Genomic DNA, 25,906 nt, shown 5'->3' on the forward strand with positions numbered 1-25,906 from the left:
GCCAATAAACCCGGGGCTGGGGCGCATGCTCGGTGCGGCGGCATGGTGGGCTCCCTGCTGTGTTATGTCCTGGCGCCGCTCGCCGACCTTCTCCGCCGGATCGCAGGTGGGCGGCGGCCGGGGCCCCTCCGGGAGCGAGCGAGCGGGCGGGCGGGGAGGCGGCGCGGCCCCGGGAGGGGGGAACCCTCGCTCCCACACCCCGTGTCCTCGGCCGCCCGGACCCGTTGCCCCGAGCAACGGCCGGGGTGAGGCCTGGCCTCGGGCTGCAGTGTCGGGGTGTCCGGGGAGCTGCCCCGAGCCCCCTGCCCCCTCCCCCTCACCTCACCCCCTCCCCCTCACCTCCCCCCTCCCCCTCACCTCCCCCCTCCCCCTCACCTCACCCCCTCCCCCTCACCTCACCCCCTCCCCCTCACCTCACCCCCTCCCCCCCTCACCTCACCCCCCTCACCTCACCCCTCCCCCTCACCTCCCCCCTCCCCCTCACCTCACCCCCTCCCCCCCTCACCTCACCCCCCCTCACCTCACCCCCTCCCCCCCTCACCTCACCCCCTCCCCCCCTCACCTCACCCCCCTCACCTCCCCCCCTCCCCCCCTCACCTCACCCCCTCCCCCCTCACCTCACCCCCTCCCCCCCTCACCTCCCCCCCTCCCCCCCTCACCTCACCCCCTCCCCCCTCACCTCCCCCCTCCCCCTCACCTCACCCCCTCACCTCACCCCCTCCCCCCCTCACCTCACCCCCTCCCCCCTCACCTCACCCCCTCCCCCCCTCACCTCCCCCCCTCCCCCCCTCACCTCCCCCCCTCCCCATCACCTCACCCCCTCCCCTCCCCCCCTCCCCCTCACCTCACCCCCTCCCCCCCTCACCTCACCCCCCTCACCTCCCCCCCTCCCCCCCCCTCACCTCACCCCCTCACCTCACCCCCTCCCCCCCTCACCTCACCCCCTCCCCCCCTCACCTCACCCCCTCACCCTCACCTCACCCCCTCACCCCCCTCACCTCCCCCCTCACCCCCTTCCTCACCTCCCCCCTCCCCCCTCCCTCCCCCCTCACCTCACCCCCTCCCCCCCTCACCTCACCCCCTCCCCCCCTCACCTCACCCCCTCCCCCCCTCACCTCACCCCCTCCCCCCTCACCTCACCCCCTCACCCTCACCTCACCCCCTCACCCTCACCTCACCCCCTCACCCTCACCTCACCCCTCACCCCCCTCACCTCCCCCCTCACCCCCTTCCTCACCTCCCCCCTCCCCCCCTCCCTCCCCCCTCACCTCTCCCCCCTCCCCTCACCTCCCCCCTCCCCCCCTCTCCTCACCCCCCCTCCCCCCTCTCCTCACCCCCCCTCCCCCCTCTCCTCACCCCCCCTCCCCCCCTCTCCTCACCCCCCTCCCCCCCTCTCCTCACCCCCCTCCCCCCCTCTCCTCACCCCCCCTCCCCCCCTCTCCTCACCCCCCCTCCCCCCCTCTCCTCACCCCCCCTCCCCCCTCTCCTCACCCCCCCTCCCCCCCCTCTCCTCACCCCCCTCCCCCCTCTCCTCACCCCCTCCCCCCCTCTCCTCACCCCCTCCCCCCCTCTCCTCACCCCTCCCCCCCTCTCCTCACCCCTCCCCCCCTCTCCTCACCCCCTCCCCCCCTCTCCTCACCCCCTCCCCCCCCTCCTCACCCCCTCCCCCCTCCTCACCCCCTCCCCCCTCCTCACCCCCTCCCCCCCTCTCCTCACCCCCTCCCCCCCTTCACCTCCCCCCTCCCCCCCTTCACCTCCCCCCTCCCCCCCTTCACCTCCCCCCTCCCCCCCTTCACCTCCCCCCTTCACCTCCCCCCTTCACCTCCCCCCCTTCACCTCCCCCCCTTCACCTCCCCCCCTTCACCTCCCCCCCTTCACCTCACCCCCTCCCCTTCACCTCACCCCCTCCCCTCACCCCTTCCCCCCCTCACCTCACCCCCTCCCCTCACCCCTTCCCCCCCTCACCTCACCCCCTCACCTCACCTCCCCACCCCCTCACCTCACCTCCCCCTTCACCTTACCCCCTCCCCTTCACCCTACCCTGAGCCCTCTATCCCCTGCATCCTCCCTCACACCACCTCACCTCACGCCCTTCCTCACCTCACCCCCTCCCCCCCCTCACACCCCGAGCCCTCTACCCCCTGCATCCTCCCTCACCCCCTTCACACCCCCTCCCCCTCACCTCACCCCCTCCCCCTTCACCTCACCCTCTACCCCCTGCATCCTCCCTCACCCCCTCACACCACCTCACCTCACCCCCTTCCTCACCTCACCCCACCCCTCCCCTGCCCCCTCACACCCCCTCCCCCTTCACCCTACCCTGAGCCCTCTACCTCCTGCATCCTCCCTCACACCACCTCACCTCACCCCCTCCCTCACCTCACCCCCTCCCCCACCCCTCCCCTTCCCCCACCCCTCCCCTTCACCTCACTCTCTCCTCCCCCTCACCCCCTCCCCTCCCCTCCCCTCCCTCTCACACTCCCTCCCCTTCACCTCACCCCTCCCCCTCACCCCACCCCCTACCCCCTGCATCCTCTCTCACCCCCTTCACACCACTTCACCTCACCCCCTCCCTCTTCACCTCACCCCCTCCCCCACCCCTCCACCTCACCCCCTCATCTAACCCCCTCCCCTTCAACTCACCCCCTCCCCTTCACCTCACCCCCTCACCTCACCCCCTCCCCTTCACCTCACCCTCTTCTCCCCCTCACCCCCTTCACCTCACCCCCTCCCCTCCCCTCCCTCTCACACCCCTCCCCTTCACCTCACCCCTCCCCCTCACCCCACCCCCTACCCCCTGCATCCTCTCTCACCCCCTTCACACCACTTCACCTCACCCCCTCCCCTTCACCTCACCCCCTCCCCTTCACCTCACCCCCTCCCCCTTCACCTCACCCCCTCCCCTTCACCTCACCCCCTCCCCTTCACCCCACACCTCCCCCACACCTCCCCTCCCCTTCACCTCACCCCCTCCCCCTTCACCTCACCCTGAGCCCTCTACCCCCTGCATCCTCCCTCACCCCACCCCTTCACCTCACCCCCTACCCCCTTCATCCTCCCTCCTCCCCCTCACAACACCTCACCTCACCCCCTTCCTCACCTCACCCCCTACCCCCTTCATCCTCCTCCCCCTCACAACACCTCACCCCCTCCCCCTTCACCTCACCGAGCCCTCTACCCCCTTCATCCTCCCTCACCCCCTCACAACACCTCACTTTACCCCTCCCCTAGCCCTCCCCCTCACCTCCTCACCTCACCCCGAGCCCTCTACCCCCTGCATCCTCCCTCACCCCCTCACACCACCTCACCTCACCCCAACCCCTTCACCCCCTCACCCCTCCCCCCACCCCCTCACCTCCTCCCCCCTCCCCCCACCCCCTCACCTCCTCCCCCCTCCCCCCCACCCCCTCACCTCCTCCCCCCTCCCACCCCTCACCCCACACCCCACCTCCTCCCCCCTCCCACCTCTCACCCCACCTCCTCCCCCCCTCCCACCTCTCACCCCACCTCCTCCCCCCTCCCACCTCTCACCCCACCTCCTCCCCCCTCCCACCTCCCACCCCACCTCCTCCCCCTCCCACCCCACCTCCTCCCCCTCCCACCCCTTTTGTGCTGAGTTTTCTTCCAAGTTCATTGAGACTTGATAGTTTTCTTAAATTACTGGAGGTTCTGTGTCTAAGCCAGAGTATTCCCAGGTTTGCACCTTGCTGCAAACCTCTGATGTCCAAACACTAAAGCTGTAGCTCTTTCAGTGCTGGGCTAAGGGAACGCTGCATGCTTATCTTGACTGTTTATTTCCCTCCGTAGATGCTGCCTGACCTGCTGAGTTCCTCCAGCATTCTGTTTGTGTTGTGTTTTGAATACCCCCTCTTTGTTTGATTAAAAGATAACGTTGAACAAACGCTGGGTGGTTTTCCACATTCTCCTGGCCACTGTATCCCATAACTACTGTGTTTTTATAAAAAAAAGGATGTTTACTTCATGGCTGTTTGTGAGACCTCGTGTGAAAATTGGCTGCTGCATTTTCAAAATTGCAATGATCACTTTTCTGTTAAGGTAGTTTGGGACTTCCTGAGATCATGAAAGAACTGCATCAAAAGTTAATGCAGGAAATAAAAGCCCATGGTATAGGAGGTAACAGTGGTGTGTATAGAAGATGTTTTGGGAAATGGGCTTAAATGGGTCTTTTTCTGGTTGGCGATGAAATAAATGGTGTGCCGCAGAGATTGGTGCTGGGGCCTCAACGTTTTACAGTTTACGTATAACTTGGGTGAAGGGTGTGGATGCTAAATTTGCAGATGGTGCAGAGATAGGTAGAAAACTAAGTTGTGAAGGGGACATAAGGAGGTTACAAAGGGATTTCAATGGGTAAATAAGTGGGCAATCTGGAGTATAAATAATGAAAAAGTTGAAATTGACCATTTTGCAGGGAAAGTTAAAAATAAAAGGTACTACTGAAATGGTGAGAAATTGCATAGATCTGAGATGCAGGAGGATTTGGGAGTCTTACATATTTTGCAAAAGGCTAATGTGCAGGTACAGCAAGTAATCAGGAAAACTTGCAGAACATTATCCTTTCTTTTGGGGATCAGGGTCATGTATAGGCAGATCGGTTTAGTTCAATTTCGCATTATGGTCGACGAACATTGTGGGCTGAAGGGCCTGTTCCTGTGTTGTGCTGATCTAATATGAGTCATGAGGACTTGGGGAAAAGTTAAGTGGATGAAAGGGGTATTATGTCTGTGGACCATTACCTGAAAGGTAGGAGTTTATAACTTTGGCTGGTAGCCTTGGTTTGTGGAGGTGAATCACAGCATTGTCAGGAGTGCTCTTTCTCAGATGTGATGTTAAGCTGAGGCTTTACTTGCCTGTTTAGCTGGGTGTCAAAGAATGTGTAGTGAGGAAGAGGTGGTTTGGATGAGGTGAAGCTTGAGTTTTTAAAGGATCTTACTTAATACTAGGAGTTAAGGAATTTCATAGCAGTACAGTCCTGGGGAAACTTCAGTAAAAGGTAAAGCGATGAATTGTGAGATTGCTGGGAAATCTTTGGTGAAGACATAAAATAATAGATAACTTGATAACAGGATGAGTTTTTAAATTTGGAGGTAAATTTTCCTGGAATTCATAGAATTGTGGAAACTTGTGGCACAGAGATGCTATTGAACTCTGCCTTATAAGCAATTAAACCTTTAATGCCTCCAGCATTTTTTTGGGCTATGCCTTTGAATCCACACTGTCCTTTGGGTGAAAACATTTTCCTTGAACTTCCCTTTAACCATTTTACTTTAATTCTCTGAATCACTCCTTTGCAGTGACAAATGGGTCCTTCCTGTTCACTCTGTCTAGGCACTCAATTTCCATAAGTAATTTTTAAAATTGCTTATACAAGTGAAATGGTTCAATTCCACGGTTTATTTCCCAGGTCCTTACATTGATGATGACGCTGAAGAAAAATGTTCAGAGGATTCGTGTTTGGAAAGTGATGAAGTATCCAATGGCAGTTCCACTCCATGGCTACCACTTAGCAAAGACCAAACTGCCCTGCTCCAGGATTGGCTACAAGAAGGGTCAAGTGCAGTTTCAAGAGGGGAGTCAGTAGAGGAGAAGGGTGCAAGTGTCGATGCTGATAAACCCCCCCAGCCTTCTCTGACGGAGATCTGGAAGGTAGAAGAGGCCACCATGACGTGGCAGCAAGCGAGGAGCATGCCAGCAGTGAGCCAGCAGTCGGATCTGTGGCAGCCTGCTGCAGTACAGAGTAATGATGAGGACCAGAGTGTCCCAGGATGGCAGTTGACATCTACACCAGCGGCTGTCACAGGCTGGCCACCCTCCTCTCGTGGGGCAAAGGAGGGGACCCCAGCTTGGATGCCAGCACCTCCCCAAAATGCAGATAGGATTGAGCCTCCAACTGGCTGGCAGTTCCAACCTCAACAGCATGATCGCCAGGAGATGGGTATGATTGATTGGCAGTTGATGTCATCGCATGGCATGAATCAGCCAGGAGGCAGCATGATGTGGCACTTGCCCACCGCGTTAGGAGTGAACGAAGCAACAGCAAATGCGCTGTGGCAGTTCCAAAATGAAGGCGATCTTATGATGAACACAGGTGAGGAGATCAATAGTTTGAAGGCAATACCTTTAAAATAGCCATAGAACTGAGATGGCCATGAGACGGTGCTGCATTTTGATGGTTTTGTCGCTTCTGTCAATTAAGTGGCTTGAGTTCCAATTCCATCACTGGCACTGACTTTACAAAGCTGGTGTATGTCTGGATACCCAGTTGCAGAGTCAACAGGCTTCAAGTTTTTTATGATTTGGTATTCCACTTTATCTTCTCGTCATCTTTAATAAGTGACAAAGTCAAAGTCAAATTTATTGTCATGTGCACAAGTACACGTGTGCACAGGTGCAATGAAAAACTTGCGTGCAGCAGCATCACAGGCACATAGCATCGTATAAGCAGCATTCACAAGAAAAACCTGAACATAGAACATAGAACACAACAGCACAGTACAGGCCCTTCAGCCCACGATGCTGTGCTGACAGTTTATCCTGCCCAATATCTATCTAACACTTCCCTCCCAAATAGCCCTCCATTTTCCTTTCATTCATGTGGCTGTCTAAGAGTCTTTTAAACATTCCTAATGTATCTACCCCACAACCTCTGCCGGCAGTGCGTTCCACCACCCACCACCCTCTGTGTAAAAAAAAAAACACACAACAGCAACAACAACTTACCTCTGACATCCCCCTTATACTTTCCTCCAATCACCTTAAAATTATATCCCCTCATGTTAGCCATTTTTGCCCTGGGAAAAAGTCTCTGACTGTCCACTCGACCTATGCCTCTTATCATCTTGTAAAAAATTGTTTAATTTATGTGTACAAGAAATAACACCTGCAACAAACAAAGTCCATTTATCAAAGTGGTCATAGTGTTGCTATACTGAAGTAGTGATTGGGGTTTTGCCAGTTGGTGCAAGAACTGAATGGTTGAAGGGAAGTAGCTGTTCTTGAACCTGGTGGTGTGGGACTTCAGGCTTCTGTACCTCCTGCCCGATGGCAGCTGCGAGAAGATGGCATGGCCTGGATGGTGGGGATCTTTGATGATGGATGTTGCCTTCTTGAGGCAGCACCTCCTGTAGATACTCCCGATGGTGGGGAGGGATGCGCCCGTGATGTATTGGGCTGAGTCCACTGCTCTCTGCAGCTCCTTGTGTTCCTGTGCATTTGAATTGCCGTACCAGACCATGATGCAACCAGTCAGGATACTTTCAACAGTACATCAAAGTTTGGTGATGAGCTGAACCTCATTAACCTGCTAAGAGAGTAAAGACGCTGACACGCTTTCCTTATGATAGATCCAGAGATCAGGCAGAGACTTGCTGGAGTGTAACCCATGCTCCCATAACATTCTCCTGATCTCCTTTGGCTGCTTGAATGCATGTTCAATTTGGACTAAGAGTTGTAATCCAAGAAAAAGTTTTATTTTATCATGGGATAGGTAAATGACTGTTTTCAACAGAAAAGTAATGCAATTCAGACTATGCCATGCTCAACAATTCAAGGCCATGAGTGTTTTCCCCATACCACCCTTGAAAATAACCACATGTTTGAAAGTCAGTTGCTTAGTCATTACGTGGTTCAAAATCACCTCTGAATCAATGGTGAGAATTTTTACCGACTCTGGGAGTGCAAGATGTACCTTTAATTGTAACCCCAGAGAGATGTCCTTCATAAGGTACTGTAGGATAAGCTATCCCTGCTTGGGGTCAAAATGTGTCTTTGCACCTGTTCAAGATATCAATATTCTTGACTGGCTTAGTTCTGTAGTCCGAGACCAGATAGCTGAGACAGACCCCTGAATTCCCATACCAGTCAGAGAATCATATAGCACAGAAACAGGCCCTTTGGCCCAACATGTGCATGCTAAGTAGCAAGTCAGCATCTAGAGTGATAGAACCTTCAAGCGTGGAAATGGGCCCTCTGGTTCATTGAGCCTGCATTGGCCGTCAAGCACCCATTTACACCAGTCCCACAATAATCCTTTGTTTATTCTCCCCACATTCTCATCAGCTGCCCCCCAAGATCCCACCGCTCACCTACATGCTAGGGGCAACTTACGGTGTACAATTAACATATCAACCCGCACGTCTGTGGGATGTGGAAGGAAACCCACGCGGTCACAAGGAGAACGTGCAATCTCCACATGGGCAGCACCGGAGGTCAGGATTGAAATGGGGTGGCTGAAGCTATGAGGCAGCGACTCTGCCAGCTGCACCTCTGTGCTGCCCGCTATACTGATCCCATTCACCTACACGTGGTCCATAGTCTTTTATGTCGTGGGTGCATGAGAATAAAAGACCTTATTTATTAATGTGCACCGTCATAACCATTGCCTCCCTTAAAACCTTCCTGTTGTTGTGCTGATGACCATGCTGAGTCTCAGGATCACTGATGTGCTGGTTTGCTTCCCTCCCAGGCCAACTAACCAGAATGTGGGAGACTTTAACGAGACAGCAAGCGGACAATGCCAGTGAAGGCAGCCTATTTGAATTTACCATCATGTCATACAATATCCTGTCTCAGGACCTTCTGGAGACCAATAGTGATCTGTACTCTCACTGCCAGCCGGAGTTTCTGACATGGGAATTCCGATTCCAGAATCTCATGCAGGAATTTGAGACCTGGGATCCTGATGTGAGTACGACATAAATAACCAATACTCACTAACCATCTTGGGTGGTCAACAAGGGCTCGTGTTCCCTAGAATCATAGAAAATTTGCGATGTAGAAGCCCATTCAACCCACCGTAATAAAAGAACTACCCAGCCTAATACCATCTTCCAGTACTAGGGCCATTTAGGGTCCTCAACTGTCCTTCCAGGTGAGGTAGTCCTTCACATGTGAATCCATTGGTGTTATTTATTGCATCCGGTGCTCTTGGTGTGGCCTCCTCTACATCGGTGAGACCTGACGCAGATTAGGGGATCGCTTATTCAAACATCTTCGCTCCGTCCACCGTATCAGCCGGGATCTCCCGGTGGCCAGCCATTTTAATTCCACTTCCCATTCCCACACCGACATGTCTGTTCACGGCCTCCTCTACTACCAAGTTGAGGCTGGACACGTTAAAGGAACGGCACCTCATATTCCGCCTTGTAGTCTCCAACCTGACAGCATCAACTTCAATTTCTCTAACTTCCGGTGACCACTCCCTTCTGTCCCTTTTTTTCTCCCCTTATCCCACTGGCTCCCATCAGCCCTTCTCTTTCCCTCCCCCACCCTCTCCACCTGCCATCACCCACACGCTCCTCCCTCTGGTTCCCCTCCTCACCTTCCCTTTTTATTCCATGGTCCACTCTCCTGTCAGATTCCACCTTCAGCCTTTTGTCACTTCCAGCTATCACCTCCCAGCTTCTTGCATCATTCCCTCCCTCCCTCCCTCCCTCCCTCACCTGGATCCACCTATCACCTCCCAGCTTTTGCTCTACCATTTTCCCCCACCCACCCTTTTATACCGACTATCTCCCCTTTTTCTTTCCAGTCCCGCTGAAGGATCTCGACACAGAGTGTCGACTGTCCATTTCCCTCCATAGATGCTGCCTGACCCGCTGAGTTCCTCCAGCATTTTGTGTGTTGCACTAGGTCTGTAGCCCTATAGCTTACGGTTCAAGTACACATCCAAGTTTTATTTAAATATGAAATGAAAAATTCTGGAAACAGCAAGACGGGCAGCATCTGTGGAAACAGAAACAGGGATACTGGGTCAGTCTCTCCGTCAGAACTGGGGAAGAAAGAACAAATTGGTTTAAGTCACAGAGGAGGTGGACGGGGGAAAGGTAGGGGCTAAGTTGTAGGGTCATCTGGTCGATGCATTAATGGGAACGACGAGAGAGCAAGTAAATGAACAAGGGCAAGCAATGAATGAGAAAAGGTGTGGAATGCTGGTCTGGCTGTGCTGACAGAGAGAAAAGCACTGAGCCAATGTCACAAGTAACTAAACAGCAGAAAACACCAGTTCTGATACAGACAAGAAAAGTGAGATGCCTGAAGTAGTAGGATGAAATATACGTATGGAAGGTTGCGGTGTGGCCAGAGATGTGGGAGATATGTCTGATTCACTGGGGCACGAGCACTGGTACTGGGGGGAAAAGAACTATTCCATTGGGACAGGCTTCATTTGAACCATGCTGGCACTAGTATCTTGGTGTATTGTGTCACTTAGATGGCGTTAAATTAAATTAATTGGAGTTGGGGAGAGAGGGTTCAAGTTTCAGGGCAGGCACGGTAGTGTAGTGGTTAACATAACGCGATTGCAGTGCCAGCGACCTGGGTTCAATTCCAGCCACTGTCTGTAAGGAGTTTGTACGTTCTCCCTGTACCTGCGTGGGTTTCCTCCGGGTGCTCCGGTGTCCTCCCACATTCCAAAGACGTACGGGTTAGGAAGTTGTGGGCGTGCTATGCTGGCGCCAGAAGCGTGGTGACGCTTGCGGGCTGCCCCCAGAACACGCCACGCAAAAGATGCATTTCACTGTGTGTTTCAATGTACATGTGACTAATAAAGAAATCTTAAGTGATGAGAAGTTTAACAAATAAAAGAAATGAGAGTACATACAGTGTCACAGGATAGTGACAGTGTCACATAAAGCATGGCATGAAGGGGTAGAAAATATAAGCAACTGTATGGCAGAAATTGAATGCAGAGTAAGTAAAAATTGTAAAAAAAAAAGCTTGAGACCCATTATCTGAAAGCACACAGCATCTGTAACAAGATAGATGAGTTGACAGCACAAATAGAAATAAATGAGTTTGATTTAATCTCTGGGGATAGGTTAACAACAAACATCCATTATAAGCTCTCAGACTCCCACAGCTGTTCTCAGGGGCTTGGTAAGAAAGGTAGGGGAGGGCTGCACGTGGGCTCTACTTTAACCACAGTGCTCTCCACAGCTGAATAATCTGTCTGACGCTCCCCTCGGTATAGCTTCTCAAAGAACAACAGCTACTTTGATCTTGCAAAGAGGTCACTGTAGATTCCTACCTCCAAAAGGCAGTGTAATGTTGAGAGCTTTGACCAGTTTTCATCTGCTGAGGTTGTAACTAAGTATAATGTAAGCACAGGGTACTTTTGAGATGAGGTGAGGAGGAAAAATATTGCTAGGAATGAAGGTCTGTGATTGAATGGAGCCTCCTGAGCTGCATGCCTTCAGTAGCTTGTCAGTGTGTGGCTCTCCTTGGTGATACCCAGCCTCTCCTTGGCTCCTCACACCACTGCACTGTTGAGGTTGGGATTGTATTCTGAAGGGATTAAGCAGCTCATGAAACTGCATTTTCACGGGTATAAAGCAGGAGTGTTCGAACTCATAACTTCATATCTGCCCAGCATAAAAGAATGACAGAGCCAAGCAGAGTGGTTGTTTGCCAGTTTTATCATCGTACTCGGTGTGGGTCAGAAATGGCCCATATTACACTGAATTGGATCTCTATTTCAGACAGCTACGGAGCTGGCTGAGTCATGAACTGGAAGGGTTTTCCTAACACAACTTCTTTGGAGGTTGAACTTGCGGCTGCCTTCTATAGCTGAGCTGGTAGTACTTGACGTTATCACTGGGTTACATTCCTGTCTGATGTGGCATCATTTTCCAAATATATACCGAGTGCATCCAGCTCTACCACACCACCACCTCTCTTGACCGTTCCTCTGTCGGCAGGTTGTCAGACTTCTTGTCCAACTTCGTATTTGATGAATGGAAATTTCCTCTGTCTGAATGTAAGGAAGATTTGGTGGCTTTGGTAACTGTCATAAGCCACACTCCATGTCTACATCTGTCTAAATCTGAACTGGATTGTTTTCAAGCTTTGGGTATAATAAAGCTATCACGAAGGGCACCTATTCGACCCCTCTAACACTGCTGCACTCCTGTCTCAGCTTAACTGCTGCTGAAGACTGAACTATGACATTGCATACCTGGCTAACCTCTTAAATTTTATCCTCTGTGGACCTGGGGTCATCCAATGCACAGCTGCTGTTGTCTTAACTGAGTCTTGCTGAGCTATATTGGCCCACACTTAAATATTGACATAGAACATTACAGCACAATACAGGCCCTTCGGCCCATCATGTTGTGCCGAACTTTAAACCTTGCCTAAGACTATTTAACCCCTTCCTCCCACATATCCCTCTATTTTAAATTCCTCCATGTGCTTATCTAGTAATCTTTTGAATTTGATCAATGTACCTGCCTCCACCACTGCCCCAGGCAGCACATTCCACGCACCAACCACTGTCTGGGTAAAAAAACCTCCCTCTGACATCTCCCTTGAACTTCCCATCTATTACCTTAAAGCCATGCCCTCTTGTATTGAGCATTGGTGCCCTGGGAAAGAGGCGCTGGCTGTCCACTCTATCTATTCCTCTTAATATGTTGTATACCTCCTATCATGCCTCCTCTCATCCTCCTCCTCTCCAAAGAGTAAAGCCCTAGCTCCCTTAGTCTCTCCTCATAATGCATGCAGCATCCTGGTAAATCTCCTCTGCACCCTTTCCAATGTATTAGATCTATTTTAAAATTACATGTGGGAATATGCAATCTCTTCAATTTTTTTATCCTTCCCTATATCTGTAATCTCATGGAGTCATGGTCGTACAGTGCAGAAACTGGTCCTTTGGCCAATCAAGTCCTTGCCAACCATTGCACCCATTTACCTCCATTAGGTCCATAGTCTTCTATACCTTGGCAATTCAAATGTTTCTCTTGGATGCTTCTGAAATGATTACGAGGATGATTCCTGGAATGAAAGGGCTTGCATACGAGGAGCGTTTGTCCTCTCTTGGACTCTACTCATTGGTATACAGAAGAATGAGAGGGGACCTCATAGAAACGTTTCGAATGTTGAAAGGACTGGACAGAGTAGATGTGGCTAAGTTGTTTCCCTTGGTGGGTGAGTCCAGGACTAGAGGGTACAGTCTTAGAATTAGAGGGTACCCATTTAGAACAGAGATGAGGAGAAATGTCTTTAGCCAGAGGGTCGTGGATTTATGGAATTCGTTGCCACATACAGTTGTGGAGGCCCGATCATTGGGGGTGTTTAAGGAGGAGATTGCTAAGTATCTAATTAGCCAGGATATCAATGGATGTGGGGAAAAGGCCGGGAATTGGGGCTAGATGGGAAAATAGTTTAGCTTGTGGTGAAGTGACGGAGCAGACTCGATGGGCCAAATGGCCTACTTCTGCTCCTTTGCCTTGTGATCTTGTGAAATGTTTTGAGAGTCTCTGCCTCTACCACCACTTCCAAGTTCCAATCGCTCTCTTGGGGTGGGGGGGGGGGGGGGGGGGGGCGCAGAAATTTCCCGTCAGATCCCTTTATAAACCTCCCACCTTAAACTTGTGCTGTCTTGTCTTAGACACCTCACCATGGGGAATAAAAATTCTTACTATATAACCCCCTCATAATGTTGTATATCTGCCTTTGTAATCTCTATTCTCCTCTAACCTTGGTCTCTCGAGAACGCCTGTATGTAATCGCCCCACCACTGGCAGCTGTGGCTTCAGCTGGTGGGTTGCTTCCCAATACACCCTTCAAGATGCTACTTAAAACTTGTCTCTGGTCAGTTAATGTGGCACTGTGACAAATTTTGCTAGGTAATTGCCCATGACGCACCTTGTGTCAAACCTCTTTAATGTTTCTCATATTAATACCCAAGTGTCTCCTTGCTTCAGCCCAGTGCCTGTGTGTATGCAAACCTGAAGACATTAAATTTAAATTGCTACTCGTCCCTCGGCTCCTATGATGACCTGATATCTTGTATTTCTCTATCAGATCATGTGCCTGCAGGAAGTTCAGGAAAACCATTACTATCAGCAGTTTCGACCAGCTCTCCAACTAAGGGGTGAGTGACCCATGGTATACTGGCATATTCTTTCCCTTTTGCAGTCAGAGTTGAACAAGCACAGAAACTGGCCCCTCAGCCCATATACCCATGCCAACCATTTTACTCATCTACGTTAATCCCATTTGCCTGCATTAGGTCTGTCTCCTACGCCATGCCGGTTCTAACTGCCTCTTAAACATAGCGATTGTATCTGGTTCCTCCACCACCTCTGGCAGCGAGCTCCAGATGTTAATCACTCTCTGTATAATTTAAAGAAACATTTGTCTCAGATCCCCATTAAAACTCCTTCCCATGCCCTCTTGTTTTTGATACCCCTACCAAGGGAAAATTATTCTGATTATCTACCCTATTCCTCTCATAATTTTATGTCTATCATGTCCCTCCCCCACCCCCAGCCTCCGTTGCTCCAGAGAAAACGAGCCCAGCGTATACAGTCTCTCCCCATAACTAATGTCCTCCAGTCCAAGCAACAGCCCAGTGAATCTCCTCTGCACTCTCTCCAGCACCATCACATCCTTCCTATAGCGTGGCGACCAGAACTGCACGCAGTACTCCAAGTGTGATCTGACCTGCGTTTTGTAACGTTGCAACATAGAAAGTCTTGTCTAATGCAGGATATAATTACAAGAATTTTTTTTTTGTGAGATCTTGGGAAGTGAATGCTCCACACACCCAGCAACCACACGTGTACACTTTCCAGCAGGGATCATTGGATAGCAACTAGGACTGGAAGTGCCTCTGAGCACCCAGGGCTTTTGCAGCACTCCCAGCAAACTTCCCATGGCAGTGCTTGAAGGCAGTTGGGGCTTGATGTTCAGTTCAGCATTGTTTTTTTTCAACCAACCTCACCAAGTTCTCTATTCTCAGTGATCTTGGTGGTCTAGTTGGATATCTTCGGCAAGAAATGGAGTCAGTCATAAAGTTATACAGCACAGAAACAAGCCCTTCAGCTCAACTCATCCATGCCAACCATGGTGCTCCCCCAAGCTAGTTCCGTTTACCCACGTTTGGCTCGTATCCCTCTAAACCTTTCCTATCCATGTACTTGTCCAAATGCCTTCTCAATGTTGTTATTGTACTTGCCTCAACCACTTCCTCTGGCTGCTCGTTCCATATACGGACCACCCTCTGTGAAGAGGTTGCCCCTTGGGTCTCTTTTAAATCTGTCCCCTCTCGCCTGAAACCAATGCCCTCTAGTTTTTGGTTCCTCTTCCCTGGGAAAAAGACTGTGTGTTCACCCTATCTATGCCCCTTTATAAGGTCACCCTTCAATATCCTGCATTCCAAGGAAAAAGACCTAGCCTGCTCAATCTCTCCCTATAACTCAGTGTCCTTGTAAATCTCCTCGGCACTCTTTCTAGTTTAGTGATGTCTTTCCTGTAACAGGATGACCAAAACTGTACACAATGATTTGCTCAGTTTTGGTAAGTTTTTTTTAAGAGCTCTGGGCTTTGCTGCTCTTGACTAATTTTAACTTGCCCGAATGTGTTCAGGCCAAACTTAAAGAAAAGATGTATGTGAAAGCTGCCTATAGTAGGTTGTTAGGTGAGGGCATTAAATGTTGCTAAGGCAAGGCAGGTAAAGTACAAAAGCAGTCAATTCAATTGAATAGCAGAACCGACTTGATGAGGTAAATGGCCAAATCTTTAACATTTGTCTCATTACTTTTGATGCAGTATTTCTGCTGCACATTCTTTTGTGCAAATGTCTCCTTAGAGTTCAGTGCTTGAGGTGTTTGAATATTAAATGCTGCAAGATAAATTTATTATTGTAACTGGAAACCTGTCAACTGAGAAAATGCCAAAGAGCAGATGGAAGGATAATTATGAATATGTTGCTAGAATTTATTTCTTAATTTGTTTTACTGCCCCATGTTATCCATTTAAAGACATTGCAAAGCACCACAGCCAGCGAGACATTTTGAAGTGAAGCTACTTGTAGGAAATGCAGCAGCCAGTTTGCCAGCAATAAGCTCCCATAAATGGCAAAATGATAACGAGCAAGTCATCTATGTTGGTAATGCTGAGTGAAAGATGCATATTGGTCAGGGCACCCAAATTAACTCCCCTACTCCTCTTTAAAATGGTGTCATGGAGTCTCTTGTCTGGGAGGGAAGATGGTGCCTTAGTTTAATATCTTTTCGAAACATATCACCTCTGGTTCAGCAGTCTCTCCACAAGGTTGTTTGTGGAGTGAAGTGATTGGGCTTCCCAAGTGCAAATCTGGTTGTTTTCTCCCCAGGTTACGACTGCATTTACAAACGGCGCACTGGTATAAAGACAGATGGGTGTGCCGTGTGCTATAAACGGGACCGGTTTAGCCTCCTCTCCGAGCACCCTGTGGAATATTTTCGACCCATCGTGGAAACGTTGAACAGGGATAACGTGGCGCTTATAGCTCTGCTCCGCCCCCTGACTCCAGACTCCGGCCAAGACTGCTCGAAGCTGCCTGACATCTGCGTGGCAAACACTCACCTCATTTTCAACCCAAGGCGGGGGGATATCAAGCTCACCCAACTGGCTGTGTTGTTTGCTGAAATTCGGCAGGTGGTGCAGGCAGCTCATGGTGATGGCACACACTGCCCAGTCATCCTCTGTGGCGATCTGAACTCTGTCCCAGACTCTCCCCTATATAAACTCATCCGGAATGGAGAGCTGTACTATTATGGAATGCCTACATGGAAGGTAACTAGGAAGTATAAGATCTGAATCTTTCCAAAGTTATTGATTTCTTTTTTAATGAAATGCCTCTGGGCCTTTCTCTGAGAGGATGTCAGTAACCTGTTTTGTTATAATTAATATTCTGGCAGGTATCCTGTCAGGAGGACTGCTCCCATCAGGTGTGTCCAAGGAAACTGTATGGCCCTCTGTGGCCAAGCAGACTCCGGATAACTGACAGCTGTCAGTATGTGGGCATATATGAGAAGAAGACTACAGGTTAGCTACAGAGTTCCTTCCTCTGCGCTGTCTGCTGATACCCTTTCTTTTCCGTTGGTGGGTACTTTTAGGATTGAGATTTTGTTTTCGCTCTGTCCTTCAGTCTTTAAAAAGCCTTCACCCTGGAAAGCCTCATTTTCTTGATCCCAGTTATTCACTTGGCATCCAGTTGGATTCAGAGAAAGGTGGTCATGAATTGCATTGTGGTGAGATGCCATTGGAATACTAATGGCTGCACAGAACCTAGAATAGGATAGATGGGCTGAAGGGCCTGTTTCTGTGCTGTGGTACTCTATGACACAGGACCTTCATTCTACTATGTCTGTGCCAACCATGATGCCAATGGAAACTAATCCCATCTTCCTGCACATGGTCTCTTTCACTCTATTCCATGAGTCTGTCTTAAACATTGTTATCACATCTGCTTCTTTCACCTCTCCTGCAGTGCCTTCCAGCCCTTGCCACTGTTGGTTTTTTTGTTTGAAAATTGCCTCTCAAATCTCCTTTGTTCCTGTTACCCTTCTTAGACAGGAACATCACGGACTGTTCTTCAGTTTTCTGTCGCCTCCACTCTGGGTAGAAAGGATCCAGAGAGCTTCATCAAGGCGCCAGCAATCTCCTTGCTTGAGAGAGATCTTAGCAGACCACCTTGATGTCTTTCAAGACACCCAACACCACCTCCTCCTTCGTGCCTTGGAAGATACTGCTTCCTGATCTCGCCATCATCCATGTCCCTCCCCTTGGTGAATACTGATGCAAAGTACTTATTAAGGACCTCATCCACTTCCTCGGGCTTCATGCATAAATTCCCTTGTCAATACCTTTACCCCAACTATTTTGGTGTATGGTTTTGTCACTTTTAATGTATTGCCTTGATTACCTTGGCCCTATCAGCTACATTTGCCCTGTGCAGTTGGAGCCATAGACTTGTGCAGCGGAGAAACAGGCATTCTTGCCCATTATGTTCTTACTGGCCATCAAGTACTCATCTATACTTTTCCCATTTACCAGCACCTGGTCTGTAGCCTTCTATGCCTTGGTGATTCAAGTGCTCGTCCAGGCACTACTGGAATGTTGTGGGAGTCTCTGCCTCCACCACGTCCTCAGGCAGTGTGTTCCAGGTTCCAACTACCTTCTGGGTGAGAGAAAGTTCCACAATTCCCTTCTAACTATAGGAAAGGTATCAGTAAGATTGAAAGAGTGCAGAGGAGATTTACTAGAATGTTGCCAGGTCTTCAGGAGTTGAGTTACAGGGAAAGATCGAACAGGTTAGGACTTTATTCCTTGGAATGTAGAAGAATGAGGGGAGATTTGATAGACGTTTACAAAATTATGAGGGGTAGAGACAGACTAAATGCGAGTAGGCTCTTTCCACCTAGATTAGGAGAGATAAGTACGAGAGGACATGGCTTTAGGGTGAAGGGGGAAAGGTTTAGGGGGAACTTCTTCACTCAGAGAGTGGTGGGAGTGTGGAACGGGCTGCCGTCTGACGTGGTAAATGCGGGCTCACTCTTAAGTTTTAAGAATAAATTGGATAGATACATGGTCGGGAGAGGTCTGGAGGGTTATGGACGGTGTAGCTCAATGGGACTAGCGGAATAAAGTTTCGGCACAGACTAGAAGGGCCGAATAGCCTGTCTTCTATGCTGTAGTGTTCTATGGTTCTGTAAACCTCTCACCCTGGCCCTAAACTTATGCCCTCTAATTTTAAACATGTCTGCTATGGAGAAAAGTTTCCTACAATCTACCCTATCTATCTAACTTTGTCTACCTCTATCAGGTCCCACCCAGCCACCTCCAGTCCAAGGAAAACTATCCCAGCCTATTCTTGCTTCGTAATTAGTTGGTAGTATCCAAATGCCCTATTGGGATTAACTCTTTGTATCCATCTTGTTGCAGGATTCTACAGCTACCTGTTGTCTTGTTAGTTCCAGTGGTGTGCCGGCAGTGACTGATTTTGTTTGTGTCTTCAGGAACGCTGAGATACGGCCGTGAGTTTCTCCTCCAGCTTCGATATTCCGCACCAGCACTTGAGCGGCCAGAGCATCTCGATTTCATCGAGGGCGTAACGGATGCTCAACCAGGTATAGCCAGGCTGACGTGCTGGTCCTGTTTCCCAGCACTCTTCTAGTGAAGCCCTGATGCCGACACTGAGACTGAGGGGTGTTGGGTGGGGCAGGGCGAGTGTTGCGGACAATGATCAGGTCACAGCGTTGCCCAGTTATTATGAACTTCTGGTTTTTTTTTTGGGTCATTTAATCCCCCTTTGAGTCTTCTGACATCTGTAGTTATGCACCACGGAAACAGGCCCTTCAGCCCAACTCGTCCATGCCAACCATGGTGTCCATCTAAGCTAATCCCATTTGCCTGTGTTTGGCCCACCTCCCTCTCAATCTTTCCTATCCATGAGCAACACACATGGAGGAACTCAGCAGGTCAGGCAGCGTCTATTGGAGGGAATTGTCATTTGTTTCTCCTATCCATGAACCTGTTCAAATGTCTTTTAAATGTTGTAATTGTACCTGTGTCTACCACTTTTTCTGGCTGCTCATTCCATAAACCCACCATCCTCTGTAGTAGTGGGGGCGGGGAGATTGCCCCTCAGGTCCCCTTTAAACCTTTCCCCTCTCACCTTAAAATCTATGCCCTCTAGTGTTCGACCCCTCTACCCTGGGGGGGGGGACATCCTGTGACTATCTATCTATGCCCCTCATGACTTTATAAACCTCTATAAGGTCACCCCTCAGCCCTCTACATTCTGGCGAGGGGGGGCAAGGTGGCGGGGGGAGGAGAAAAGTCCCAGCCTATCCTTGTAACTCCAAGACCTCCAGTCCAGGCAACCTTCTTGTGAACCTTCTCTGCACCCCTTCTAGCTGAATCACATCCTTCCTATAGCATGGTGGCCAGAGCCGTGCATGATACTATGTGTACAATATGTTGGGGGGGGGGGGGGAGCGGGGGAAGGGAAGGGAAGGGGTGGTGAGTTAATACAGAGGCGATTGTTTCTTTGAGTATACTGTTTTACATCTTCTCTGTTGATGCTGCTTTGGTGTCTCTGTCTCCATTCAGAGCCTCCTGGAGATGGGTCAGAGCGCTATGTCAGTGTGTCTGAACCAGAGGAAGAGCTTTTCTGTAAAAGGTACGCACTAATGTTCTACACAACTAAGGTGATGGGATTTGAGCTCCCAACTGTAACTGGGTATCTTGTCCACTGTGATAATTTAAGGCGGAAGCGTGGCGACACTTGCGGGCTGCCCGCAGAACACTGCACAAAAAGATGTATTTCACTGTGTTTTGATGTACATGTGACTAATAAAGAAATCTTATATACAACAGGATCTTCACATCTCTCATTCTAGTTATAGCTACATGGGTGAATCTTGCTCCTCATCCAAAATAATTTGGGGCAGCGCAAGGGTACAGCTGGTAGACCTCCAGTGACCCAGGTTCGATCCCGACCTCTGGTGCTGTCCGTGTGGGTTTCCCCCGGGTGCTCCGGTTTCCTTCCACGTCCCTAGTGTGTGGGTGAGTGGTAGAATCTTCAGGAAGTTAATGGGAATATGGGGAGAATAAAATGGGTTAGGGTATGGTTAATGTAAAAATGGGTGTGCGGTGGTTGGCACAGACTTGGTGGGCCAAAGGGCCTGTTTCCATGCTGTGACCATGACTCGTAGTGATTGTGTATCCCGGCTGAAGTAAATAATCCTCACCAACCTTTCTCCGTCTGTTACACTCAGGTCTCCCACCACCATCCGTCATAACCTCAACCTGACCTCAGTCTACAGTCATTATCAGTCTGACACGGGACGACCCGAGGTCACCACCTGCTCGTCTGGCTTTGGCCTCACAGTGGATTACATCTTCTACTCTGCGCAGCCAGTCGCTGATAAGAGTGGAAAAGGTTGGTGGGTTATCTCTAGACCATGAAGGTGCAGTAGGTGTCCGGTATGGTGTTTGACAACTTGAACCAGCATTCCTGCTCCAGTGTTGTCCGGCCATTGACCGTTACAACTGATGGATTCTGCCTGGTCTTTGTTAGTAACTCATAGTGCTGCCCTGCCCTCAGAGAATGCTTCAGCTGTTCCCTGCCACTGGCAACAATTATAGAATCAAAATGGAGATCCATCCTCTACACACAAAAGCTCATCCATCTGTATAGTAATTATGTAATAATGACAACAACAGAATTTTAAAATAAAACAAAATCAGGAAACTTTGGAGAGCATGGTGTTGGTTAACTACCAGAGGATAGATTTGACTGGATTTTCCACCAGAAATCAAATAGGTGGTGTCTTCCATAACTTAGCAGTGCCTAAAGTTGGCCCATCATATTTTTGTCAATCTCTCCGCTCTCCCCCTTATTTCTGCATATCTTTCTCTCTAACTGTGCCTTTTAAAAGAAAATTCTCCTCATCTTCCTCAATTTACCCATTTAACTTTTCTTTGAAAACTCTTGTTTTCAGACATGACATGATGTGAAATTCTTTCTCCTTTTCCTGCTCTACCAAAGTCTCTCATACTTTTGAGCACTGTTATTACATCTTTACTGTAGAAAGAATAAATGCATCTTCTCTGGACTTTCCATGTGATCGAAGCCCCTCATCCCAGCTACCACTCCAGTGTATCTTTCCTCCCATTAGAACTGAAGGCCACAACAGAGCTAGTGTTGGTCCTGATGTAGTGTCATACTGCACTATAGCTGTCAGAAGTGCCAGTCCTAGGATGAGATGTCAAAGGGAGTCCGGTCTATGCGTACAGGCAGACGAATAGTTGTAATAGGAAGAAGATACAAATGGTGATACAAGTAGACAGTGTGGTGAAGGTGGTGTTTGGCATGCTTGCCTTCGTTGGTCAATGCATTGAGGCCATTGTCATGTTACAACTGTACAAGGCATTGGTGAGACTACACTTAGTATTGTGTGCGGTTCTGGTCACCCAGCTGTAGGAAGGATGTCACTGAATTGGAGAAGGTGCAGAAAAGATTTGGGAGGATGTTACTGGTACTGGGGTCTTGAGTTATAAGGAGAGGCTGGATAGGCTAGGACCTTTTCCCTGGAGCGTAGGAGGCTTAGGGGTGACCTTATAGCAGTATACAAAATCATGAGGGGCATGGGGAAGGTGAAAGGTCAAAGTCTTTCCCAGGGTAGGGGAGTCTAAAACTAGAGGACATAGGGTTAAGGTGAGAGGGGGAAAAAAATTAAAGGGGACCTGAGGGGCAAGTTTTTCACACACAGGGTGGTGGGTATGTGGAACAAGTTGCCAGAGAAAGTGGGAGAGGTGGGTACAGTTACAGTGTTTAAATGTATTGCCAATTGCACGACCTTCACTAATGCACTTAGTCACTCAAATTAGTCGGGCAGGATCTCCCCTTGTAGCAGAACCATGCTGAGAATCCTTCATTAGTCCCTGCCTCTACAAGTGCAGATTAAATCTGTCCCACAGAATTTTTCCAATACTCTCCTGACCACAGATAACTGAGTCAGAGATTTGTGAGTTGAAGCTCCATTTGAAGTCCAGACTGACGCTGCAGTGCAGACTGAAGGAGTGCTATGGGTGCCAATTTTTGGATGAGGCACCAAATTGAGGTTCTGGTCTGCTCTCTGAAATAGCTCATGGAATCTTTCACATCTTCAAAGAAGAACAGTTCTGTTGTATCCATTGTCCTGGCTAATATTTATTCGCAACCTTTTGTTTTCAGAAACAATTATCTGATCAGTTACCACACTGCTGCTTGTGAGATCTTTCAGTGGTTGAAATAGCTGTGATGTCTCTGCCATTAGAGCAGTGACTGTGCTTGAAAATATCTGGTTGACTGATATATAAATAGATAAGTACCAGTATATCGGTGAAACCTATGCTCTGATACTGTGTGTCCTGAACGTGCCACAGTGTTTGGTGTGTATGTTGCCCTGCCCTTTAACCAGGCATGAATGTTCATCCCAGCTCTGCAATCATGAAATAAAAACACAAAATGATGGGAAGGCTCAGCAGGTCAGGCAGTATCTGTGGGGAGAGAAACGGTTGAAGACCCTTCAGAACTGAGAAAGCAAGTTGGGCTAAGCTTAGATTAGTTCATTGTCATACACCAGGATGCAATGAAATTCCTTGCTTGTGTGAAGCTCACGGAGTAAACAGTATACGTGGTAATAATACAATAACTTGAGTATAGAAGTTGGGATGTTAAATTGCAGTTGTACAAGACATTGGTGATGCCACATTTGGAATATTGTGTTCAGTTTTGGTTACCCTGCTATAGTAAAGATGTCATTAAGCTGGAAAGAGTGCAGAGGAGATTTACGAGGATGTTGCAGGGACTCGAGGGACTGGGTTATGGAGAGAGGTTGAGCAGGTTAGGACTTTTTTTTATTGGCGTGTAGGAGAATGAGGAGTGATCTTATAGAGGTGTATAAAATTGAGGGGCGTTGGGTGAATGCACAGTCTTTCTCAGGGTTGGGGAATCCAGAACTAGAGGGTATAGGTTTAAGGTGAGAGGGGAGAGATTTTAATAGAAACCTGAGAGGGCAACTTTTTCACCCAGATAATGGTCAGTATATGGAACGAGCTGTCAGAGGAAGTGGTTGAGACAGGTACATTAACAACATTTAGAAGGTACTTGGACAGGTACATGGATAGGAAAGGTTTATAAATGGGTGTTTCTCTGGTTGGTAATCAGTGGTGAGCGGGGTGCCGCAGGGGTCGGTGCTGGGGTCGGTGCTAGGCCCACAACTGTTCACGATATACATGAACGATTTGGAAGAGGAGACTGAGTGCGGCGTATCTAAGTTTGCCGATGACATTAAATTGAGTGGAAAAGCAAATTGCGCAGAGGATGCGGAGAGTCTGCAGAGAGATATAGATGGGTTAAAGTGAGTGGGCCAAGGTCTGGCAGACGGAGTACAACGTTGGTAAATGTGAAGTCATCCACTTTGGAAGGGAAAAATAGATCAGATTATTTTTTTAAATGGTGAAAGATTCAGCATGCTGTTGGGCAGAGGGACTTGGGAGTGCTTGTGCATGAATCGCAAAGGTTGGTTTGCAGGTACAACAGGTTATCAAGAAGGCAAATGGAATGTTGGCCTTCGTTGCCGGAGGGATTGAATTTAAGAGCAGGGAGGTTATGCTGCAACGGTACGGGGTACTGGTGAGGCCACATCTGGAGTACTGCGTGCAGTTCTGGTCTCCTTACTTGACGAAAGATATACTGGCTTTGGAGACGGTGCAGAGGAGGTTCACCAGGTTGGTTCTGGAGATTGAGTCGCCTGGGACTATACTCACTGGAATTCAGAAGAATGAGAGGGGATCTTACAGAAACATATAAAATTATGAAAGGGATAGATAAGATAGAGGCAGGAAGGTTGTTTCCACTGGTAGGTGAGACTAGAACTAGGGGACATAGCCTTGAGGTTCAAGAGAGTAGATTTAGGATGGAAATGAGGAGGAACTGCTTTCCCCAGAGAGCAGTGAATCTGTGGAATTCTCTGCCCAAGGAAGCAGTAGAGGCTACCTCATTAAATATACTTAAGATGTGGTTAGATAGATTTTTGCACAGTAGGGCAATTAAGGGTTATGGGGAAAAGGCAGGTGGATCTGAGTCCACGGCCAGATCAGCCATGATCTTATTGAATGGCGGAGCAGGCTCGACGGGCCAGATGGCCGCCTCCTGCTCCTATTTCTTATGCTCTTATGTTTAGAGGAGTATGGGCAGGGCACTGGCAAATGGGACTAGCTTGGATGGGAATCATGTCTGGCACAGACCGTTTGGGCTGAAGGGTTTGTTTCTGTGCTGTATGACTTCAACAAATACAGCAATGAGCATGAAACAACAGAATGGTGAAGGAGGGCAATGAGCAGAACAAAGGGAGGGTGAAATGATGGACATTTAAACACCTTTTGCCCCTGTGACGTGTTCTAATGTTGTATAGTTTAGCCAGAATATACAAATGAAAGGAAGAAAGATTATGAAGGTGGATCCTAAACTTCCCAGCCTCCTAGCAGAAGATACAAAAGTCTGAAAGCACGTACCACCAGGCTCAAGGACAGCTTCTATCCTGCTGTTATGAGACTATTGAATGGTTCCCTAGTACGATAAGCTGGACTCTTGACCTCACAATCTACCTCATTATGACCTTGCACCTTATTGTCTACCTGCACTGCACTTTCTCTGTAGCTGTGACACTTTGCATTCTGTTCTTGTTTTACCTTAATGCACTGTGTAATGAATTGACCTGTATGGATGGTATGCATGACAAGTTTTTCACAAGTGACAACAATAAACCAACTTACCTTTATGTTCTTTCCCGGCCAGGTCGCCGGCGGTACCAGGATGGACCTCTCAAGCTGCTGGGTCGGCTTTCCCTGCTTTCCGAGCATGACGTCTGGCTGGCCAATGGTTTACCCAATGGCATCTGCTCGTCTGACCATCTGTCCCTCCTTGCCAAGTTTGGGCTGAAGCCCCATGATTGACTTTACAAAAAGGAGAAAACTTGCTCCTGGCAGGTGCTTTTGCAAAGCTTTGTGGACCGAGGCCCCTTGGGTGGGTAGAATGAAGCTCCTATGCAGGATACATAATTGCCATTTTATGGTCTGAATTAGGCTATTTTAATCGTTTTGCTTATTTTTTTAGTGGTCTGGAATGTTGAGTATGCTGCTTTGAGATAGATTATGAAATTACCAAAGGCATGTTGGTGGGGGTCAGTGGCAAGTAGGCTGATGATCTTGTCACGGAGGGCTTGCAGAATGTAAATGTTTGTTGTTTCCCGGGCAAGATGTCCCACCAGAGCTCCCTGAAACCAATTAGACACGGTGATAATTTGCCAGTGGTTAATTATGGACACTGTTGTTTCCCCCACCCCGCGTACTGGAAGCTGAATGTTGATCCACCGGTGCTGGTTCCCCTGGGAACAAACCATTCTGTATTCCAGGGAGTTGCACTATCCAAGGCAGAGCCTACTGTCAGTTATCCAAAGTTGAGCTTTTTCCTCTCCAGCTCTGGAGTTTTTAAATCTTCTCACTGCCTCTCAGCAGGTTATGTTCAGTTCTTAACCGGTCCTGGACTAATATCCTGGTTTGTATC

At 49.3% G+C, this 25,906-nt stretch overlaps 1 protein-coding gene across 1 annotated transcript; it reads left to right on the forward strand.

Annotated features, from left to right (window-relative positions):
* angel1 (angel homolog 1 (Drosophila)) lies at positions 1 to 25,906 on the forward strand. The gene is made up of 10 exons (XM_052019287.1): positions 1 to 106; positions 5,423 to 6,106; positions 8,483 to 8,700; positions 13,825 to 13,894; positions 16,139 to 16,581; positions 16,707 to 16,833; positions 18,807 to 18,917; positions 19,903 to 19,972; positions 20,571 to 20,734; positions 25,139 to 25,906. The coding sequence occupies exons 1-10, from the start codon at positions 43 to 45 to the stop codon at positions 25,294 to 25,296; spliced, it is 2,109 nt and encodes a 702-aa protein (XP_051875247.1). The 5' UTR covers positions 1 to 42; the 3' UTR covers positions 25,297 to 25,906.

This window comes from Pristis pectinata, chromosome 1 (genome assembly GCF_009764475.1).
Source record: "Pristis pectinata isolate sPriPec2 chromosome 1, sPriPec2.1.pri, whole genome shotgun sequence".
In the NCBI taxonomy this organism is placed as follows: Eukaryota; Metazoa; Chordata; class Chondrichthyes; order Rhinopristiformes; family Pristidae; genus Pristis; species Pristis pectinata.